At 46.4% G+C, this 19,319-nt stretch overlaps 1 protein-coding gene across 1 annotated transcript; it reads left to right on the top strand.

Moving 5' to 3' along the window:
- Positions 1-1,722: 1,722 nt before the first annotated feature.
- Positions 1,723-16,317, top strand: LOC130480303 (acylamino-acid-releasing enzyme-like). The gene is made up of 22 exons (XM_056852786.1): positions 1,723-1,754; positions 4,462-4,591; positions 5,175-5,301; positions 5,825-5,915; positions 6,259-6,334; positions 6,683-6,843; positions 8,188-8,325; positions 8,810-8,901; positions 9,390-9,430; positions 9,519-9,640; positions 10,189-10,249; positions 11,098-11,195; positions 11,534-11,585; positions 11,816-11,904; positions 12,749-12,887; positions 13,292-13,375; positions 13,475-13,555; positions 14,377-14,465; positions 15,373-15,563; positions 15,643-15,745; positions 15,863-15,969; positions 16,149-16,317. Exons 1-22 carry the CDS (start codon positions 1,743-1,745, stop codon positions 16,249-16,251), a joined length of 2,187 nt encoding a protein of 728 aa, XP_056708764.1. The 5' UTR covers positions 1,723-1,742; the 3' UTR covers positions 16,252-16,317.
- Positions 16,318-19,319: the final 3,002 nt, after the last annotated feature.

Here is a 19,319-nt window from a genome sequence, read left to right as displayed (position 1 = left end):
CAGAGATTCTCATTCAAAGCAGCAGGCCCATACACCTTTAACACACAAGGCTCTCCCTTACCAAGGAGATGAATAGCATCCCTAGCTCTGGCAATACTATTGGGAACTCTTCCTCCTTCCTTTTCACTCTGATCTGCAGCTCAAAAAGGGAGGCAAAGCAGATGAATTGGGGGCAAGGACATCTACATGCTTCTTGTCCCTGTCAGTTCTTATAGCTTCAAGTACCTCATATAATACTGTCTGCTTCCTCCATTTAGGAATCCAATGCTGTGTCACATAAGTCAGATAAGAACAGCAAACACCTGTTTTCACCAGATATGTAACAATTTTGCCTATTAGCTAAAAATTATATTTTACAAAAATTGATCACCTAGAAATTAGGTGGCCGTGTGTAGCCACATACAAGTAGTAATGTGATCAAATCCTCGCCACATTGCCCAAGCCATTTTGAAGAAGCTCCTTCTTAGCAGCTGCTGAGCATCACACAATGCAAACCGTGGTATGCTTCCGAAGTCTCACTTTCCCTTGTAATAAACACAGAAGGCCTGGGGAAAAAACTGTAAGAAAGAATTGAACAGATGTCTGGGAGCACCCCTGCCCCGCAAGCATTAACAGCATCAATATTTTGAAACAGAGTGGACCAGGCTTCCAAGAGAATTAAAAGCCTGGCTTATAAACTGTGGGATAAGTTTATCCATCACCCCCAGGAGGGACAAGTAAATGTCAGTTTGTTCAAACTCAAACATGCAAAGAAGAGCCACATATGATTTAGGATAAATGATATAGGGAAATGTAGATAATTCACAGTGGGTAGCCGTGTTAGTCTGTCTGCAGTAGTAGAAAAGGGCAAGAGTCCAGTAGCAAAATATTGTCGAAGGCTTTCACGGTCAGAGTTCATTGGTTCTTGTAGGTTATCCGGGCTGCGTGACCGTGGTCTTGGTATTTTCTTTCCTGACGTTTCGCCAGCAGCTGTGGCCGGCATCTTCAGAGGAGTAACACTGAAGGATTAACACTGAGACACTGTCCTTCAGCATTACTCCTCTGAAGATGCCTGCCACAGCTGCGGGCGAAACGTCAGGAAAGAAAATACCAAGACCACGGTCACACAGCCCGGATAACCCACAAGAACCAGTCCAGGAGCACCTTAAAGACTAACAAAAATATTTTCTGGTAGGGTATGAGCTTTCGTGAGCCACAGCTCACGTATTCTTCAGATAGATAGGGAAATGCAGGTATAAGATGATTCCTGGTGCCTCTGATTAGTTCTTATGGGAAGCAGAATGCTGGACTACACAGACCTCTTATCCGATCTCTGGAGAGCAACGCGACTGCCAAAGGGAAAGCAAAGGGAGATCATGCAAAAGAAGAAGTAGGAAAGGAAGTCAAGGAAGTCACCCACCTGGATGGGCTACAACGAAACAAATCAAGCTAGCCAGCGACAAGGCACAACCTACCCCCCCCCCCCATGGCCCGGACCCCCTAGTCACCGCCTAGCACCCACCCCGGAAGCGGAGGAGGGGATTCTAGCCCCACCTCCTTTGGCTATCAAAAAGCCCCGCCCGGCTCCGCCCATCCCGAGCTTTACTGAAAGGTAGGTATCGGCTTTGACAGGCAGCTGCACAGCCAATGGCCTCAATACCCGAAACCACACTCCCGCCCCTTCTCTCCAAAGGTACCGCGCGGAAGGTGACGAGACTTCGACTCCCTCTCATTGGAAGAGAAGCAGCGGCTGCAGCAGCGAGATGGAACCACCGGTGAGAGAAGGGAGGGGGGAGATGGGGGGCATTTTCGGTGCCTCCGAGATGCCCTCACGCAGGCGCGGCAAAGAGGTCCCCGGATTTTGTGGTTCTTCCCACAGTGCCCCGCGCGCGCTGAATGCGTGGGAGGGGGGCGCAGCGGTTGGTGGGAGCGCGCGCGGGACGGGGCTCCTCGCCTCCCCTCCCCCCCTCCCCCCCCCCGCCCTTGGGCAGAGCTGGCAAAGCGGGCTCGCTTTTCTCTCCGTCGGCCGTTGCAGTCCTTGCTCGCGGGGTGACGTCCCGTCCGCGCTGCAAGGTTGCCAGCGTGGTTTTTTTCTCTCAGTGGGTGTCCTGTACTTTTCTTTTTTTGTTTTTTAAAGGTTTATTTTTATGATTAAGGGGGTACAGAAGGGAAAGGTAAAAACCGTTTGATATACAAAAACAAGGTAGCAGATCCAATAGAAGAATAAACGTAGTCGAATGCAATACCATATAACAAGCAGGAATATTAATCAAGTAAAGTAAAATATATCTAAATATGTAATTGCAAAAATATAAAAATCAATCAGGTTATCTACCTATTACATAATAAAAGTGTATTATACCGTTTGAAAACCCAGGAGTTACATGACGAATGATTGGAACATAATGGATAAAACATTGCCTATTACTCATTCTAGTACTATTCAGTATATATCAATCATTTGATTAAGTGGAAGTCATGTAAATGTAAAATGATTCCCACTTTTTGTCAAAATGTTCTGTAGGTTTGTTATGATTGGGGTTCAACATAAAAGTCATTTTGGCGTCCTGTACTTTTAACACTTGCTGGGCTCAAAAAACATTACTTCAGAGAGTCCGATACGTTGCCATTGGCCAAGGTTTTCCTTAGCCGGCTTAGTTATCCCACCTGCAGGTTTTAGCGTTAACGAGGAGGAAAACATGCATGAATGGGGAAGGGATTCTGATTCCCCCTCCCTGGCTATCTTTCTGCAACAGCCGAAACTCTTAGTCCATCCCCTGCCCCCCCCCCCCTTTTAGGCTCCTGGGACGTCTGCCCATGGGCTTCCCAATTTTTTTTAATTAATTGCAGTTTTATCCCACCTTTCTTCTATCATGAAACTCCAGACAGCATAGATTCTCAAGAGGGCTCCCATTCAGGTACTGAGTAGACCCCCCCCCCACCTGTGCAGTTCCAGCAAGCTTGCTGTATTACATGCCTTGAGATCATACAATGGGACCTGGATAATTCCTGGCCTTCCAGAGTGAGTAATGCTCAACCTTAGGGGAGGCCAAACTTACTGCCCTTTGAGCCATGTACAGTAAAGTGCCCTTCAAACAAGCACCCTTTATGCTTAATCTTGAGCAGGAAAGGTAAACAAATAGAAACAGGGGAGAGAAGCAACTAACAGGAGACTCCTTCCTTTTTATTGTTTTATGCTGCCCAAGGGCATTAGAGTCACAAAAGCAGATGAAAGTGGAAGACTAATGACGGGAATGGGGGGCAGACAAGGAAGTGCTGATGCCACTGCTGATCTGTCATCTTCATTCTCTTCACACACCCCTCCGCCCGCTCACAGCAACAACAAAGAGGAGCAGTGAGTGAGAGTGGGGCGAGGATCTTTCTCCAGCTTCATAGCTCTCGGAAGAGTATTCTAGCTGGTGCTGGGCCCCTGCTCCCCTGATGCTGGATCTTGCACATCTAAAGGAAATCTCTTGCCGTTTTGAACTGATCAGACTTCTGAGTCCTCCTCCCTCCAAAAATTTAGCATGCTAAAAGTATGAAATTCCTAGTGCTTCTGTGTCTTGTTGCAAACTTGAGTTAGCAACATTCAGGTTCTGAAATTCCCTTGAGCTATATATTTGGGATATTTCTATGCCACCCCTTCAGAGTCCTGCTTGAGGCAGCTTACAATTAAAACCACATTGCAATATTAAAAACAAGCCATTGGACATAAACAACATAAAAACTTTCCATAAAACAGAAGGCAGCCATTAGAAAGCTGATAAGATTTGTTTTTAAACCCTATCTAAAAATTGATTCCTCTCCTGCCAGCACTCCAAGATCAAAGAGGCTTCTCCAATATTCTTTTCAAGAAGTAATCAACAGAAATCCCAGCTATAATCAACTGGTAAAACAGGTTAACAAAATAAGAGGTGTTATGTGGCACCTTTATTTTTAAAAATTATAGCACAAACTTGGTAAAATTTACTCCTGATGCAGTGTACAATCTAAACCAATAGTAAAAAACAACCCATTATGGAGCTATGTAGTTTTGTTTAAACACATGAAGCTTCCTTATATTGAATCAGACCTTTGGTCTGTCATGGTCAGTACTGTCTCCTCCGATTGGTGATGTCTCTCCAGGATCTTGGGTGGAGGCCCCTGATCCTTTGGAGAGGCTGAGGATTAAACCTAGGACTTACTGCAGGCAAAGCAGATGCTGTACCATGCAGTTAGAGAGAAGTCAAAATCAAAGGCAGCTACTAGAGCCAGCCTTCCTCTGCAGAAGGCCATTGCTGCTGGGTTGCTAGCCAGAACCCTCCGATCTGATTCTATTGCTTTTCTTTTGCTGAAATGGTCTTAGGTGATGTGTTTCGCATCTTGTGTGGCTTTTCATCCAGAAGCAGTTATTATTTCACCTGAACAAATAGTTTGTTGCCAGGTTGCTTGTACTACTTTCCCCTGGAGCCAATCCCAACTAATCTTTTTTTTAAATTGCAGTTGCTGAATAATTCTGAAGAAATAGCCGCTTTGTACCGTGAATTTAGCCAGTTCCCAACTCTTTCCAGTGCTTGTGTTGGGCCTGAGATAACAACACAGTATGGGGGGAAATACTGCAATATTTACACAGGTATACCCTCTCCCCAGAGTTGCCTGCATCATGTGATGTTGCATTCACTTCTTAGGAATTGGGGTCATTTTGCAGCCATAGTCTGGTTTCTAGAGTTTTTCGCAGCCTTTGTCCTTTCTCTGCTGATCGTAAAGGATAAAGCCTTAGTCTCATGATAGTTGTCATTAGGAGAACTGATTGTTGACTGGGGGCTGCAATCCTAAGACTACTTATGAGACATACTTCTGAGTAGACCTGCTTGGGATCACTCTCACTGTCTAGCAATGATCGGCCTTTGCCTAAAAAAAGGGAGGCTCCTATTGTCTTGCCTGCAGTGTACAACTTAGCTCATATGCCTGAGTCTTCTATATTGATTGTGCTTTGAAAGCACATTAGTGTGCTTGGTCTCAGCTTGTGACTTAATGAAGTTCAGACTATAAGGGTTGACATTTGGGGACCTGGCAGGTGCACAGCCCTGCCTTGCAGCAGTGGGAGAAGATTGGATCTGATGACTTTGGGTCTTTTACCATAATTCTATGTTCGCAGCAGAAAGGGCTTTTCTCATTGCGCCAAGCTGAACACTCGTCATTCCCTCTTTTTACAGAATGGTCTCAGCGGGACTTGGAAAGAGCTGAAAATGTGAAATTCTGCCGTCAGTACCTCATCTTCCATGACAGCCAGTCCATCGTGTACTCCAGCCCCTCTGGCAACTGCACTGAAATCAAGGGAGAGTAAGTCTCTGTCTGCTGGGCTGCTTTACTCTTTCTGACAGAAATACCATCCCACCTTTATCTCTTAAGCCTTGTGATTAATGCTGTTTTCTGTGGTTTCAAGGAAGTGGTCCTTTTCCCTGGAGGCCACTCAGAGTGTTGACTCTTCATTGCCAGGATTGTTGCCTTCAGCATCAAAAGAAATTCCTCCTTCTGCACCAGTGCAACTCACATTCTGTGATAAGAAGTTGTACTTATTTAATTGCATGCATTTATTTTATTTAATGAGCTTCCGAGACTCAGGTTGTCAAATAACTTACAACTTTGTAGAGTGTTAGAGGAAGCAGCTCAGACAGCCCTTGATTTTTCTCTTCAGCTCCTTTTTGTGCCCAGGCAAGGGCACCCCCACTTTTGTGTTAACTGCTTGTCTGATATGCCTGCTGGCCCTTCCTTGTTCATTCCAGGCACTTACCTAGCCTGACTATCCTGGCCCATGCCTGCAGGGCTAGCTTTCTGTATATTAATTTCTGGCTTTCTCTCTTAGGCTGCTCAGCCGTGACTCTCCCAGTGGGGCTCAGAAAGCCGTTTTGCGAAAGACCAGCAGTGGCAAAGGCGAGGAAAAACAGTTCCTAGAGGTACAAAAAGATGGGGGAAGCTGACTCTGTCTCTTTAGCATTTTTGGTATAATCAGAACAAGGCCTCATAGAGATGCTCAGCCCTTTCATTCCCAGAACAACATGGCTTCCTGTTCTATCATTTTGCTCAGTTAAACTGATGAAACTGTTACCAGTCCCACCTTGTTCACCTCTCAGGAGGCAGTTGTATATGATCCATTACTCACTTATCTTTGCTGACAGCAGTGGGAAAACTTAGTGCCTGTTACATGGTATGGGATGAACCTGTTTGGTTCATTTCCAAAAAGACACAGGGCAAGCAGAGAGTTCCAAGACTAAAGCTGTGGTGTGTCTGATTCTACAGGTGTGGGAAAAGAACCGCAAGGTGAAGAGTATCGATTTATCAGCTCTGGAGAAACACGGCCAAGTGTATGAGGATGGTGAGGCTTCCCTGCAGCTCTGCTTGGATTTATAAGAGGCATGGGGGTAATCAGGCCCCAACAGACCTCTTCCCCCTCCGCCCCCATTGTGGGTGAACAGAGATCTCTTGAGTAGTCCTGATATGGGGAGTTCTGAGCTTTTCTGTCAGGTTTGATGATGGGGTTTAGGGAATCCTAGTTATAACAAGGTAGTGGGAAGGTCTTGTGATCATGGATTATTGCTTCTGAAAAAGTTCTTCCATGTAAGCCAAATTGTACTTGGTCGATAGGGGCAGCAAGGAGTGGGGTGCTGCTGGGCTGGGAGTCAGTGCTGCCCTTGAGTCTGTCACGTGATTCTCTTTCTCCTAGACCAGTTCGGCTGCTTGGCCTGGTCGCACTCAGAGACTCACCTTCTGTATGTGGCAGAGAAGAAGCGCCCTAAGGCAGAGTCCTTCTTTAAGCCAAAAGCTCCCGAGTTGAATGTTGAAGAGGAGCTGAGCAAGACTGGGCAACAAGAAAAAGCCATCAAGGTAGGAATAAGTCTTTGCTTTGCACAGTACTTTGTCTGCCAGGATTCCTTTGGTGGTTAGCAAGCAGGAGAAAGGTATGATGAGCCTGAGCATGGGAATTCAAGTACAGCTTTCACTTTGGCCTATCATGGCTTTGGGTCCTCTTTTATATTTGGCACATTTCAGAGTCTGCTCTGAAGAGGCAGCAGTCAGGTCAGCTCCTGGCTCCCATTTTGTATGGGCTGCCATAAAATGGCCGTGCTTGTGTTCATGTACATCAGGGATGGGGAACCTCAGGCCCGGGGGCCGTATGTGGCCCCCCAGGACATTTTTTGTGGCCCTTGGGAGCTCTGGGGCCCTGCTGTGGAGGCAGGGCGCAGGGCGGCCCTACCCGAGGGTGTTCCTGGGGCCGCGACTTACAGGGGTGCTGCGGCGCCCTTTGGACCTCCTCTGCCGACTGTTGACTGTTGGTCAGCGAGAGAGGAGGGGGAGGGATGCTTCCCCCAAGGCTGCCCACTACAGCCGCAGCACATTGTAAGCTCCTCTCGCTGCCTGTCGGCTGTTGAGCAGTGAGGGGGGGGAAGAGGCCAGCGGCTCCCGGCGGCAGAGCATGCATGCGGGAGCCGACCGGGCTTCGGGGGGAGCCTTTTGTGGACTCTGGGGGGGGAGGGCATGGAGACTGGGGCCCAGTTGCGCGGGGCCGGCGTGCGCGGGTGTGTGTGTGTGTGTGGGGAAGGCTTTTCTCTCTTCCTCTTTTTCTGTCACTCTCCTTTCTCTCTGTCTCTTTCTCCCTCTTTTTCTGTCTCTTTCTTTGTCTCCCTCCCTCCGTCCGTTTCTTTCTTTCCCTCTGTCCTTTACTTTCTTTCTCCCTTTCTCTCTCTTTCTCCCTCCCTCCCTTTTCCTCTTTCTCTGTTTTCCTTCCTCCGCCGATTGACTGCGGGCGCCTCGTTTGCTCGGGCCCACCGCTGGTCCCTCCCGCCTGGGAGGGGGGAGCGGGGGCGCCCTGCAGGCCTTCTCTGTGTGGCCTCCCCTGGGGTGGCCAACCTCCAGGTGGTGGCTGGAGACCTTGAAACCCTACCCTCTCCCCCCCCACTGGTAGATCTACACCTGGTATGGCCCCTGAATGATGTTATAAATGTGCAAATGGCCCTTGGGAGGAAAAACATTCCCCACCCCTGATGTACATGTATGCTTGTTTGCTCTTAGGATGGGCAGTGCTTTGAAGCATTCTGTGTTTCGGGGGAAGTAAAGTCCAAACCAGTACATAAAGTGGGCTAATCTACCAGACTGAATGGGCATCTCTTCACTCATTGCCATTCAAAGTCGCAGATATTTGCATCATGATGTCTTTCTTGCCTTTCCCAGGGGGAGCAATTCGTACTCCACGAAGACTGGGGGGAGACCCTGGTGGCGAAGAGTGTCCCTGTGCTGTGTGTACTGGACATTGAGAGCAACAACGTCTCCGTGTTGGAGGGTGTTCCAGAGCACATCTCTCCTGGGCAGGTTAGTGCTGAGAAACTAGGGAAAGGGATGGGACCCTCTGCAGCCCGCGGAGTCTCAATTGGAGTCTTATTTTCTTGTCGTTGAATACTTCTCTTTCCTGCTTATTAGCCTATCCATGACACTATAAAAGCTGTATCAGAACTTCTATGATGTAGTGGAATAGTACTAGTGTAGTAAAATTGCTCGGGTGTAGGGAAGGATGTAGTCCTTAGAAGGCTGGGAAAACAATTTCAGATCCCTTTCCCCTTGTTTCCAGGAGCACCCAGGCTTCCATAGGGAAAGGAATGAGGTGTCTTCTATCTATTACCTTTGCTTCAGGGTTTTTTTAATACTATATATTTATTGGATCATTATTCCATGGCACTTATTTCAAGCCTGCTCTCCCCCTTCATGTTGGTGACCTATCCTGCCGAGTAAAGTCTAGCATGTTCACTCTTGACATTGCTCTCTCTCTCTCTCTCTCTCTCTTCCCCCCCCCCTTTAGGCTTTCTGGACTCCTGGTGACACAGGGGTGGTATTTGCAGGCTGGTGGCATGAGCCTTTCCGTCTGGGGTTGCGGCACTGCACCAATCGCAGGTGAGTCCCCTGTTGGAAGCAGTAGGAATCCATGCAGGCTTGCCTCTCCATAGTAGGGTAGGCGTGGAGGATAACCAAATGATAGGCAAATAGATCTGGAAGCATTTGGCATCTAAACACTGAGGTTTCTTTGCTGCAGTGATAACTTGGGGTTGAGGTACTCTTTCAGCACATGGGGAGCGGTTGCTGTAGTCGTACAACTGAGAAGGAGGGTTCCTGGACAAGATGCGTGGCTTTCTACAAAAATAGGTAAATTCACAGAGTAGACAAACTCTTTCCCATTCTCTGCACAGAAAACATCCTTCTGCATTGTCAGGAAGAAGTCAGTTAAGCTAGTAACACCACAGTACTCCTGCTTCTGTCTGGATGATGAGTAAGGCAGTAGCCTGACCGGTTGGCTTCTCTTGCCCCCACCCCTTGCCCAGAAAGTGTTACATGGCGTTCTTCAACATAACTTGTAATCTCTGGGTTTTTTCCCCTCCCTTCAGATCAGCTATCTTCCATGTGGACCTGACAAGCGGCCGTTGTGGTGAGCGACCTGTTGCTATTGCCCTTTTCTGAGCCCTTGGGTTATCACGGACTTCTCTTTTCATTCTCTGCCTCCTTTCCTGTTGCAGAACTGCTCTCAGATGATACCAAGGCCATTTGGTCTCCACGCTTGAGTCCAGACCAGTGTCGCATTGTATATCTGGAGAACGAGGCTTCCGGGCCCCACCAACAATGCAGCCGCCTGTGCATGGTAAATATTGTGTTTTGAGTCTTTGCTAAAGATTGTACTGTCTCTCAATCTCTATAAAGAAGCCGGAGGATTCACTGGGGCTTGTCTCATGCTGGGCTTTTGAGGACTTTTCGAGCAAAAACACATGGGACCTAATGTATGAGATTAGGCCTAATGCCTGAACCTGAGTGCTTCCATTTCAGTCATAGAGGCAGCTTCAATTAGGAGCCTGTATTTGTTGTTGGAGTCAATGATGGTTTCCATCTTGAAGAGTCTGGTCTGAGGAATGCGGGCAGCATTTTATGAACAGAAAGAGAACCAAGGCAGAATGAAGCTGGCATTGTTCACCCAGAACTATTGTGGGGCTTTTCCTAATCTGCAAGTGATTCCTTGATCTAGATAGGCTTCCTGCTTCATGGAGCTTTACAGTATCTCTTCCCTACTGGTGCCCCTAATCTGAAAGAGATCTTCTCAGGCCCAGCAGCCCAAGGGATGTGTCTTAATCCAGAAAGAGATCTCCGGGGCAGGGAACTGTACTCGGTCACATCCCTATTTGTTCTGTCTTTCAGTATGACTGGTACACAAAGCTCACTTCTACCGTGGTGGAGATTGTGCCTCGGCAGAACCAAGGTGAGTAGAATGACATTGCTGGGACACTTCTGGAATGTGCAGTGGAAGATGTTTGGTGAAATTTGAGGGGCTGTAATGAGAATCTGTGAATTTGGCACCAAGAATTCCACATACCTCAGTGAAAAAACACAAGTCTTATGACTGCTGCTTGTTATGCTTATTCTTACAGTTTGGTATATTGTACACATTCCTATAAGGAAGATGACCTACTTTTATCATCATAGCTACATAAACAGATTGCAAGCGATACAGAAGATGGAATTCCCTGGTGATCTGAGAAAGGAGGCGATTCTGGGGAAGTAGAAGAAGGACTGAGCATTGAGGAAATGTGATGGAGGTTAATTGCAGACTTTCACAGACCTCCTGTCTTTCCTTCTAAGTCTGTCTCTTTGACAAGAAGCATCCCTTGAAATCAATAACAGTTTGATTGAGGCTTGAAGTTGGCCATCCCATTTGGATTCTGTAGCTTTTGCAGATGCTTTCTAAACAATGTCTTCTGGAACTCTTTCAGGTGGGCATTGGTATATCCAAGGGGACCTGGAGTCCAAGAGCATGTTACCATTAGACAGTATGAAGTGGCTTGCCTCTATGAGCAGAAATTTGGGTTGCTGTTAAAAAGCAGTGACATAACAATTACTTAACGTATTGTTAAATTATTGCAATCACAGGGAACTTTAGCTTGGTGCCTGAGGCAGAAAACCCAAATATCATGAGCCGCCTGTATGTGAACAGAATGGAGCTGATGGAATTTGCTTTGTGCATTCTGTGGTCTGGTTCTCATCATAGAGACTATGACTTACTGCATGGGGGCTGCCACTGTCTGAATGAACATGTACTATCTCTTGCAGGTGAATTCACTGGGATCTACAACACAGCACTGCCTGAGCGTTGCTGGGCAGCAGACAGCCAGAGGGTTGTGCTGGACACCGCTCAGCGCAGTAGGCAGGTAAGAATGAACTATTGAATGCCTTAAGCTTTAGGATGAAGCTCAGCATAGTTTTGGCCAGCCAGGCGGTGCTATGTTCCTGGTTGGCCTCTAAGGGCACTTCCAAATGGACAGCCTCCTCGTATCAGGCCTTTTGAGTCAAAACTTTTAATACCTGTGAGCCACAGCCAGATGAACACCTGCAGTTTCAAACAGGGCAGAGGATTAGCAGTGTCGGACTAAAACCTTGTGCCTTTATTTGCTTGCTTCTCACATTAGATTGTACCAGTGGTTGTGTGGAAAGCTGCTGTCTGGATACAGCTTAAGATAGATCTCTCCAATGCTGTGTTTTCCTCTAGGAGCTGATTGTGGTGGATACGGTGTCAGGCGGAGTGTGTTCTCTCACCAAGGGTACGTACACAGTGTCCCATCCCTGATTATTAGTGCCCTTCATTCAGCAGCTTGAAGGCCATACTGCAGCCTGCTGCTCTTCAGCAAGGAACTCTCTCATTCCCACCCATCAGAAAGGGCTACTAAATTAGATCAAAAACAAAGGTGCAAGCTCTTCCTTAGCTGACTGAGCACAGAAGGCAGCAAGGAAGAGACAGCAGTGATGAAAATTTGTTCCTGTACTAACTCAGGGTCCCCTCTTGGAAGCTGGACGCTGCTCACCGTTGACAGAGATCTGCTGGTAGCCAAATTCTCTACTCCAAACTGTCCTCCCGTGCTTGTAAGTACCACATGGCTAGGCAGGGGGATCTGGAAATTGCCTGATAAGTGTTTGAATAGTAAAGTAATAAGTTTGCAAGTGCTTTTGATCCCTGATGAAGTTACTCAAGGACTTTCAGAATATTAAATAAATCAAAGTGATAGACCTAGGAATCATTTGGTACTAAGCTGACTGGACAAGTAATATCCTGTTATTTATGTACTTGGGCGATCTTTGGTGGGCAGATGTGGGGAGGCAACGTTTGAGACCAAATGGAAGGATCATCATTAACCAAGTTTAATTAATGAGAGCACTGAAATACAAGGGATGAAACAAAAATGTGCACCCCCATATACATTATGTATGAAACCTTTCTGCCTTATAATCAATGTTAATCTTAATATTGTCGAAGGCTTTCATGGTCAGAGTTCATTGGTTCTTGTGGGTTATCCGGGCTGTGTAACTGTGGTCTTGGTATTTTCTTTCCTGACGTTTCGCCAGCAGCTGTGGCAGGCATCTTCAGAGGAGTAACACTAAAGGACAGTGTCTCACACTGTCCTTCAGTGTTACTCCTCTGAAGATGCCTGCCACAGCTGCTGGCGAAACATCAGGAAAGAAAATACCAAGACCACGGTTACACAGCCCGGATAACCCACAAGAACCAGTGTTAATCTTGCTTGTTGTGCATTTCACTTGAGCCCGTGTCCTTGTCACTTACCTGACATGCTGCCAGTTTTAGGGGCATATGTTCTGCTACTTAGATTCTGGATCACCTCCTCCAGCCTAACCTCAAAAACGAAAACCCCAGTCCCAGTAGCGGTAGATTCCTCTTTCTCAGCTTAGTAACGATTTTCTTGTGCTGCAGATGGTGGCCTTCCTGCCTCCTGCTGGCAAGGAAGCTGAAGTAAACTGGGTGTGCCTGGAAGAATCTAACAAAATTCAGGAAATCACTTGGAATGTCCATACACTGCAGCCTCCTCCAGAACAGGACAACCCCCAGTATGGTGTGTACCCAGAGAGAAAAAGTTAAGCCGCCTTTTCCAGCTGTCATCTGGCTTTCATCCTGTAATCTGAACTGGGTTTCTCGAAAAAAATGTTGGGGCCCTGGGGTTGTAAAACAGCTTGTGTGTTTGATTTTCCTATGTCACTTCCATGATCTGCAAGTGATTGGGGAAGGGCCGTAGCTCAGTGGTACAGCATCTGCTTGGAATGCAGAAGGTCCCAGGTTCGATCCCCGGCATCTCCAGTTAAAGCAACTAGGCAAGTAGGTGATGTGAAAGACCTCTGCCTGAGACCCTGGAGTGATGCTGCCAGTCTGAGTAGACAATACTGACTTTGATGGACCAAGGCTCTGATTCAGTATAAGGCAGCTTCATGTGTGTGTGTGTGTGATACTCTTTCTTTACAGCGGGTCTTGATTTTGAAGCCATCCTACTACAGCCCACTCAGGCACCAGAGAAGACCAAATTCCCACTAGTGGTGACACCTCATGGTAAGTGCCTTTGACTTCTTCCCACACCTAGATTCAAGATAATGCTGAATTTTCCAGTTCTCTCACCAGCCCATTCCCCCTTTTGTATGTCCCTTGCAGGAGGTCCTCACTCTGTGTTCACGATCAGCTGGATGCTGTACCCAGCAGTGCTCTGTCGGATGGGCTTTGCTGTGCTGCTGGGTAAGGGTCTGGATCCTTCTTGGGCACCCAATTAGCTGCTGTGGTCTCAGGATAGCCCAGAACAATACAGTGTACACATTTTTTCTTTCTTTCAAGCTCCCCTGACCAAAAGGTCTTGAGCAGTAAAAGGGGAGCCTTTATTTCTTTAAGGAACATATGGTGAATAGATACTTGGCTGCTGCCAATGTTCTTCTTGGGTCCATCAGCAAAAAGGGGGCTATTTTATCTTTTGTTATGGTGGCAGGTAATTTGATTAAGATAGGTGTAATCTATTGATTGCGATAAGAATTGTATTGAGGGCATTCCAACATCATATGGGATAATGAATCCACTCTCTTCAGATCAATAAGATGCTGTGGTCAGGGGCATTGAGCCTGGATTTTCCATGGATTTTGTGACCATGCAGAAAGGTTCTGCTCTGATCTCCAGTTCAAATTTAGAGGACCAGGTTGGATGGGGGCTCTTTTTACATCCTCCATAACTAGTGTGTTGTTTCATTGGAAGATCCTATCTGTTGCTGCTGTAACAGGAGTGGAACTGGAGGAGAAATTGCACAAAGTTCATTATCACCCTTCTGGAGAACAGCAGTGGATTTGGTATATAGGGGTAGCTATGGAAGGCAGCATCTTTATCACTTTGGGTACTAAATTGTCATAAAGCTGATCTAGATAGGTGATTAGGGGTAGTATCCCCATGTTAGAGATGCCTGGAGTAGGAGGAACAACAGTTTCCTGTAAGACACTGGGCTTGAGCCAGCAAGGAGCCAAGTGCCGTGCTCTTGGCAACACTGTGTTGTTGGTTTTTGTTTTTTCCTCTTCTAGTAAATTATCGAGGATCACTGGGCTTTGGCCAGGACAGTGTGGCCTCCCTACCAGGGAATGTGGGCACTCAGGATGTCAAGGATGTGCAAGTAAGTGGAGCACAGTCATCCCTTCCTCCATGTCCAACTGGAAGACTATGCAGGGAGGAATCTACCTGTCTCCTCATTGGGTGGAGGAATATGGTAGCAGAGAAATTATTAAGCCCCATGGGCAGGGGTGGGGAACGTCAGGCCCGGGGGCCGTTTAAGGCCTGCAAAATCATTTGGTCTGGCCCTTCGTGGGCCCTGGAAGATCTCTAGCTCAGAAGGATCTAAGACTGGCGATCCGCCCCCTCCCGCAGACAGGAGGGGGATGTGAGTTTGTTTTGCCGAGAAAAGGAACCTTTTTCCCCCTTGCAGAAAAGTCGTTAGCTATGGAGCTGCTAGGACTGCCCAAGAAACTGTGTTAACCCTTTCCCACCCGGGCCATGGAGAAACGTATTCCCTCTGCACTACAAGATGGCTGGGGGCGGAAATGGCGACAATGGAGGGGTTAGGGGGCAGGGCCAGAATGTGCAGGGGGTCATATGGGGCAGCTGCCTGCTTGGGACTTGGTCAGCTAATTTTTAAGTTGATAATTTTGTGTGGCCCTCGAATTATGTTATAAATATCCAAATGGCCCTTGGCAGAAAAAAGGTTCCCCACCCCTGCCCTAAGGAGTGTCTTTTTCATCCCATCATGCACTGTGTGCAATTCTGCCATATAATCAGTTTAGATTATCAGGTAGGCACAAGATTTACTCCTCACGGGGCTTAGCCACCTTTGACGTGTGTACTGTGCTTGTTTTGCATGCTTAGGGAGCTTTTAACAAGGGGATGTATTCAGTCACATGAACACTCCCTTCTCTCCCCCCCCCTCCAGTGCAGGTCTTGAGAAATGTTTGGTTTCTTAAACTAAGCGTCTGGAGCCTCCCACTAAGATGCCACAGCCCTGTTTATTGCATTCTTCTGATTTGCAGTTCTGTATGGAACACGTGCTACAGAAAGAGCCCCTGGATCCACAGCGTGTGGCCTTGCTCGGTGGCTCCCATGGAGGCTTCCTATCCTGCCATCTCATTGGCCAGTACCCGAATACCTACAAGGCCTGTGTGGCCAGGAATCCCGTTGTCAACATAGCCTCCATGGTGGGAAGTACTGACATCCCTGACTGGTGAGTGGCCTGAACAGTGGCACTTCTACCTCCGAGCCTGTGCCTGTTATCCTTACTGATGCTCTGCTGCTTCTTCCAGGTGCCTAGCAGAATCAGGCTTACCCTATGATCCATCTGCTCTCCCAGATCCCAGACAGTGGACAGAGATGCTACTACACTCACCTATGCAGTATGTTGATAAGGTACAACAACGCGCGCACACATCGCTCACTGATCTGAGAATCCCCTGCTTGTCCTACTTCAGTTTCAGGACTCTGATTTCTTACAACTGTATCTGTCTTGTTGTTTTGTTACTATAGGTTCAGACACCTGTTCTCTTGATGCTAGGAGAGGAAGATAAACGTGTACCCCCCAAGCAGGGCTTAGAGTATTACCATGCTCTCAAGGCCAGGGGTGTTCCAACTCGGTAAGCATCTGTGCAACTTTGGGAAGTAATGCAAAGGAGGTGTCTGAAAGGGGACTCCAGGGCATGGCCGAGGGGACTATAAAATATATGGTATTGGGACAGAAGAACTATTTGTCAGGCTAGAGATATTGGCATGAGCAACATAACTGCACTTTTGTTAATAGTGTGTCTTTTTCCAGGGTGCTGTGGTATCCAGGCAATAACCATGCCCTGGCTGGTGTGGAGGCTGAAGCTGATGGATTCATGAATATTGCACTGTGGCTGATCCAGCACATGAAATGATTACTTCAGAACGTGGGCTGTACCTATCGTAATCCCACCTCCCTATCAAGCAGTGTGACCAGCTAACAAAAAAACCAAGTCCCTTCCATTCAAAGCAGCTATTGTGGGGTTTGAATGCTCTGAAACCTTTTGTTCAGGACCTCGGGAGCATGGAGTTAGATGGAATCAGTGACAGTGAATAGCATGTGTCCTGGTGGTTGGCTTAGTTATGCCAGTGGCAGAAGTCATCCTGATCACATACGGTTGCTAAATCTTGCAGTCTTATCAGGAGTTCTACCATAGTGGATATCTATTGAGAAGTGCCAGATGAAGAATGGTCCTATTCTATTTTAGTGGAATCTCTGTCTTTAGCACTGGTCTTTGTGGGCAGAACTAGTAAGGGTGAGTCACAAAGGATCTAGCCGCAAAAGATAAATAAACATACTTGATTGTATAAGAACTGTATCCTAAATTCTGAGATTCTGACTTGTGAAGTGTCATTACTAAGACTGGGAATGACTGGGCATCATCAATTGCTGAGATGAGGACTTCCTTGGGATGTACTTACTAGATTTTTTGAGAAGGGAAGAGGTAGTGGTATCAGCAACCAGGGATTCAAAAGACAACGTGGTGATTCAGAAGGGGGTTCCTTGAATATCATACAGTCTTTTTGACAATAGCTGTACAGGCACGATCACCAATCTAGGTATTTCCTTACTACCACCAATCTTGTAAGTGTGACCAGGAACTGTACACTGTACTCAATATGTATTTATTTTTTTATTTAGAAAATTTATATGCCCTCTCCAAGGATGTGCTTGAGATGGCATACAGCTAAGAATAAAACAAGCTTTTAAAACACATCTATTAAAAACAAAACCATTAAAAACGATCATACAACAAAACAGGCCAATTCCATTTAAACAAGCTATCCTATCTGAATATAAATTCTTGACTGTCTCCATGCTACTGAATTGTTCTTCTAGCACACTCTCGAGATACCATTCTCTAGCACTAACGCTTCAACTAACCCTTGTACAAGACTGGCACAATTTAAGAATGGGCGATCTACTGGTTGTTAGGATGAACCACTGAAAGCCTCTGTATGCTTACATCTGCTTCATTTTCCTCTTGAACCAGTAGAGAAACTTCTCCACATACGCTTAGACTGAGGCTCCTCTAGAACAACGGTTCCAAACCTTTCTCATAAGGTTTGGAAGTCCAAGTTTACTTGATATGGTGACACAATGGTATTTGGCACTCTAGACAATCTTGGCACCCATCTAGTTCAGCATTCCATTTTCTACAGGGTTTAACCAGATGTTTTTGAGAAACCAACAGGCATTGCTCAAAGGACACAGCTGTTCCCACTATGAACCCAAGCAAGTGGCATTCTGACATACAGAACCTTCGCATATGGAGGTTACATTCCAGCCTTTGACCACCGTCTCCTTCTTCATTACTCCCTCTAGCTCCACCTAAGATTCTAAGAAACTCACACTAGTAGCCATCAGGACATGTTTTACTTGATCAACATGTATATGTGGTGAAGAAAAAATACCGACAAATATATGGCACGGGAGGGAAGGCAGCATGGAATAGCCTGATCTCATCAGATCTCAGAAGCTAAGCAGGGTTGGTAGATGGAAGAGAGACCATCAAGGAAGACTCTTGCAGAGGAAGGCAATGATAAACTACCTCTGCTTCTCACTTGCCTTGAAAGCCTCTTGCTGGGGTCGCCATAAGTCGGCTGCAACTTGACAGTACTTTACACAGAGAGAGAGACAGACAATATATGACAAGAAGGTTACTGCTTCCAGGGTCAGATTTTGGTATCCAAAATACAAAACAGAGCAATTGAAATGGCAGAGGCAGCCATTAGGGAGGCTTTGTGATCCTCAGGTTTGAAAACACTGCTCTAGAACAATAATTGTATTGCTTTGAGACAAGTGATGCCAATTTTGTTGAATAGTGTTCCACTAAATCATGGAAGGCATATTTTCTTCTCTCTGGTTTTGTACAAAGTAATAAAAATTACTAAAACACAATTTTGTCTGATCTCTTTACCAAAGTAAACAAATTGGAATGGCGAAATGAGTGGCTGAAGAAGAAAAGGTAGAGCCAAAGGGGGGACAAACAGAAGGGGATGTGGTTAGAGGCAAAAAGGGCTGTACCAAAAAGGAAAGGGGACTCAGTTAAATTCTGTTGCCCAGACAAACCTGGAGCCAATGGGTTAACTAAGTGGAAAAGATTTGTCATGTTCATTCTCTGTAAGAGGACTTCCAAATCATCCTACTACGCATATTATGAATTCAGTCCCACACTATTCAGACATCTGAGGCTTAATGCCTAGCTTACAAGCAGAGTTGTTGAAATATTCCCAAGCTTCTTGTAGGCTATCCGGGCTGTGTGACCGTGTCACACAGCCCGGATAGCCTACAAGAACCAATGAACTCTGACCGTGAAAGCCTTCGACAATATTCCCAAGCTTGTTTATGTAGTAATATTTAACAAATAGGCAGCACCTATTTAATATGAATAAAGAGGTCCCTTTGTTAAAAGCTTGTGTTTCTACTGCTGTGAATCTTCCTCTTCTAAGATTTCCAGTGTGGTGCCTGCAATGCTGTTGCTACACCTGAAAGTCCCTGAGAACAAGTACATTCATACAACTACAACTGGTGTGTATGGTCTCTGATGCTGACCATATAATTCCCTAGCTTCTGAAAGGGAATAATTAGGGGAGATAGTGTGTTGTAGTGGTTAGGATACCAAACAACAACCAGAGAGTCCTGGGTTAAAATCCTTACTCTGCTGTAAAGGTTACTTGTTGACTTTCCGCAAGTTTGTCTCTCTGAGCTTAACCTGTATCACACGTTGGTTGTGAGGATTACAGGGGACATTCAGCCCATGCAAATACTCTGTTTGTCTTAGTATCTAAGGACAGGAAGGAATTCAGTGGATTATTGAGAGCTGTTGCCTTCTAGTTTTTAAATTAGCTGCTGCAGACAGAGCCCATTCCTATTCCACTGTAAACTTCAGTCACTTTAGAAGTATCCTGGCAGCTTGTTAAGGAGGAAAAGCTCACATGC

The sequence above is a fragment of the Euleptes europaea genome, chromosome 1 (assembly GCF_029931775.1).
Source record: "Euleptes europaea isolate rEulEur1 chromosome 1, rEulEur1.hap1, whole genome shotgun sequence".
In the NCBI taxonomy this organism is placed as follows: domain Eukaryota; kingdom Metazoa; phylum Chordata; class Lepidosauria; order Squamata; family Sphaerodactylidae; genus Euleptes; species Euleptes europaea.
The sequence above is the reverse complement of the archived record's forward strand: the minus strand, read 5'-3'. Positions and strand labels throughout refer to the sequence as shown.

Bases quoted from the DNA above. Each gene is read 5' to 3' on its own strand.
- LOC130480303 (XM_056852786.1), top strand. The intron at 6,335-6,682 runs GTGAGGCTTCCC...TCTTTCTCCTAG, and splicing joins CGGCCAAGTGTATGAGGATG to ACCAGTTCGGCTGCTTGGCC. The intron at 15,970-16,148 runs GTAAGCATCTGT...GTCTTTTTCCAG, and splicing joins GCCAGGGGTGTTCCAACTCG to GGTGCTGTGGTATCCAGGCA.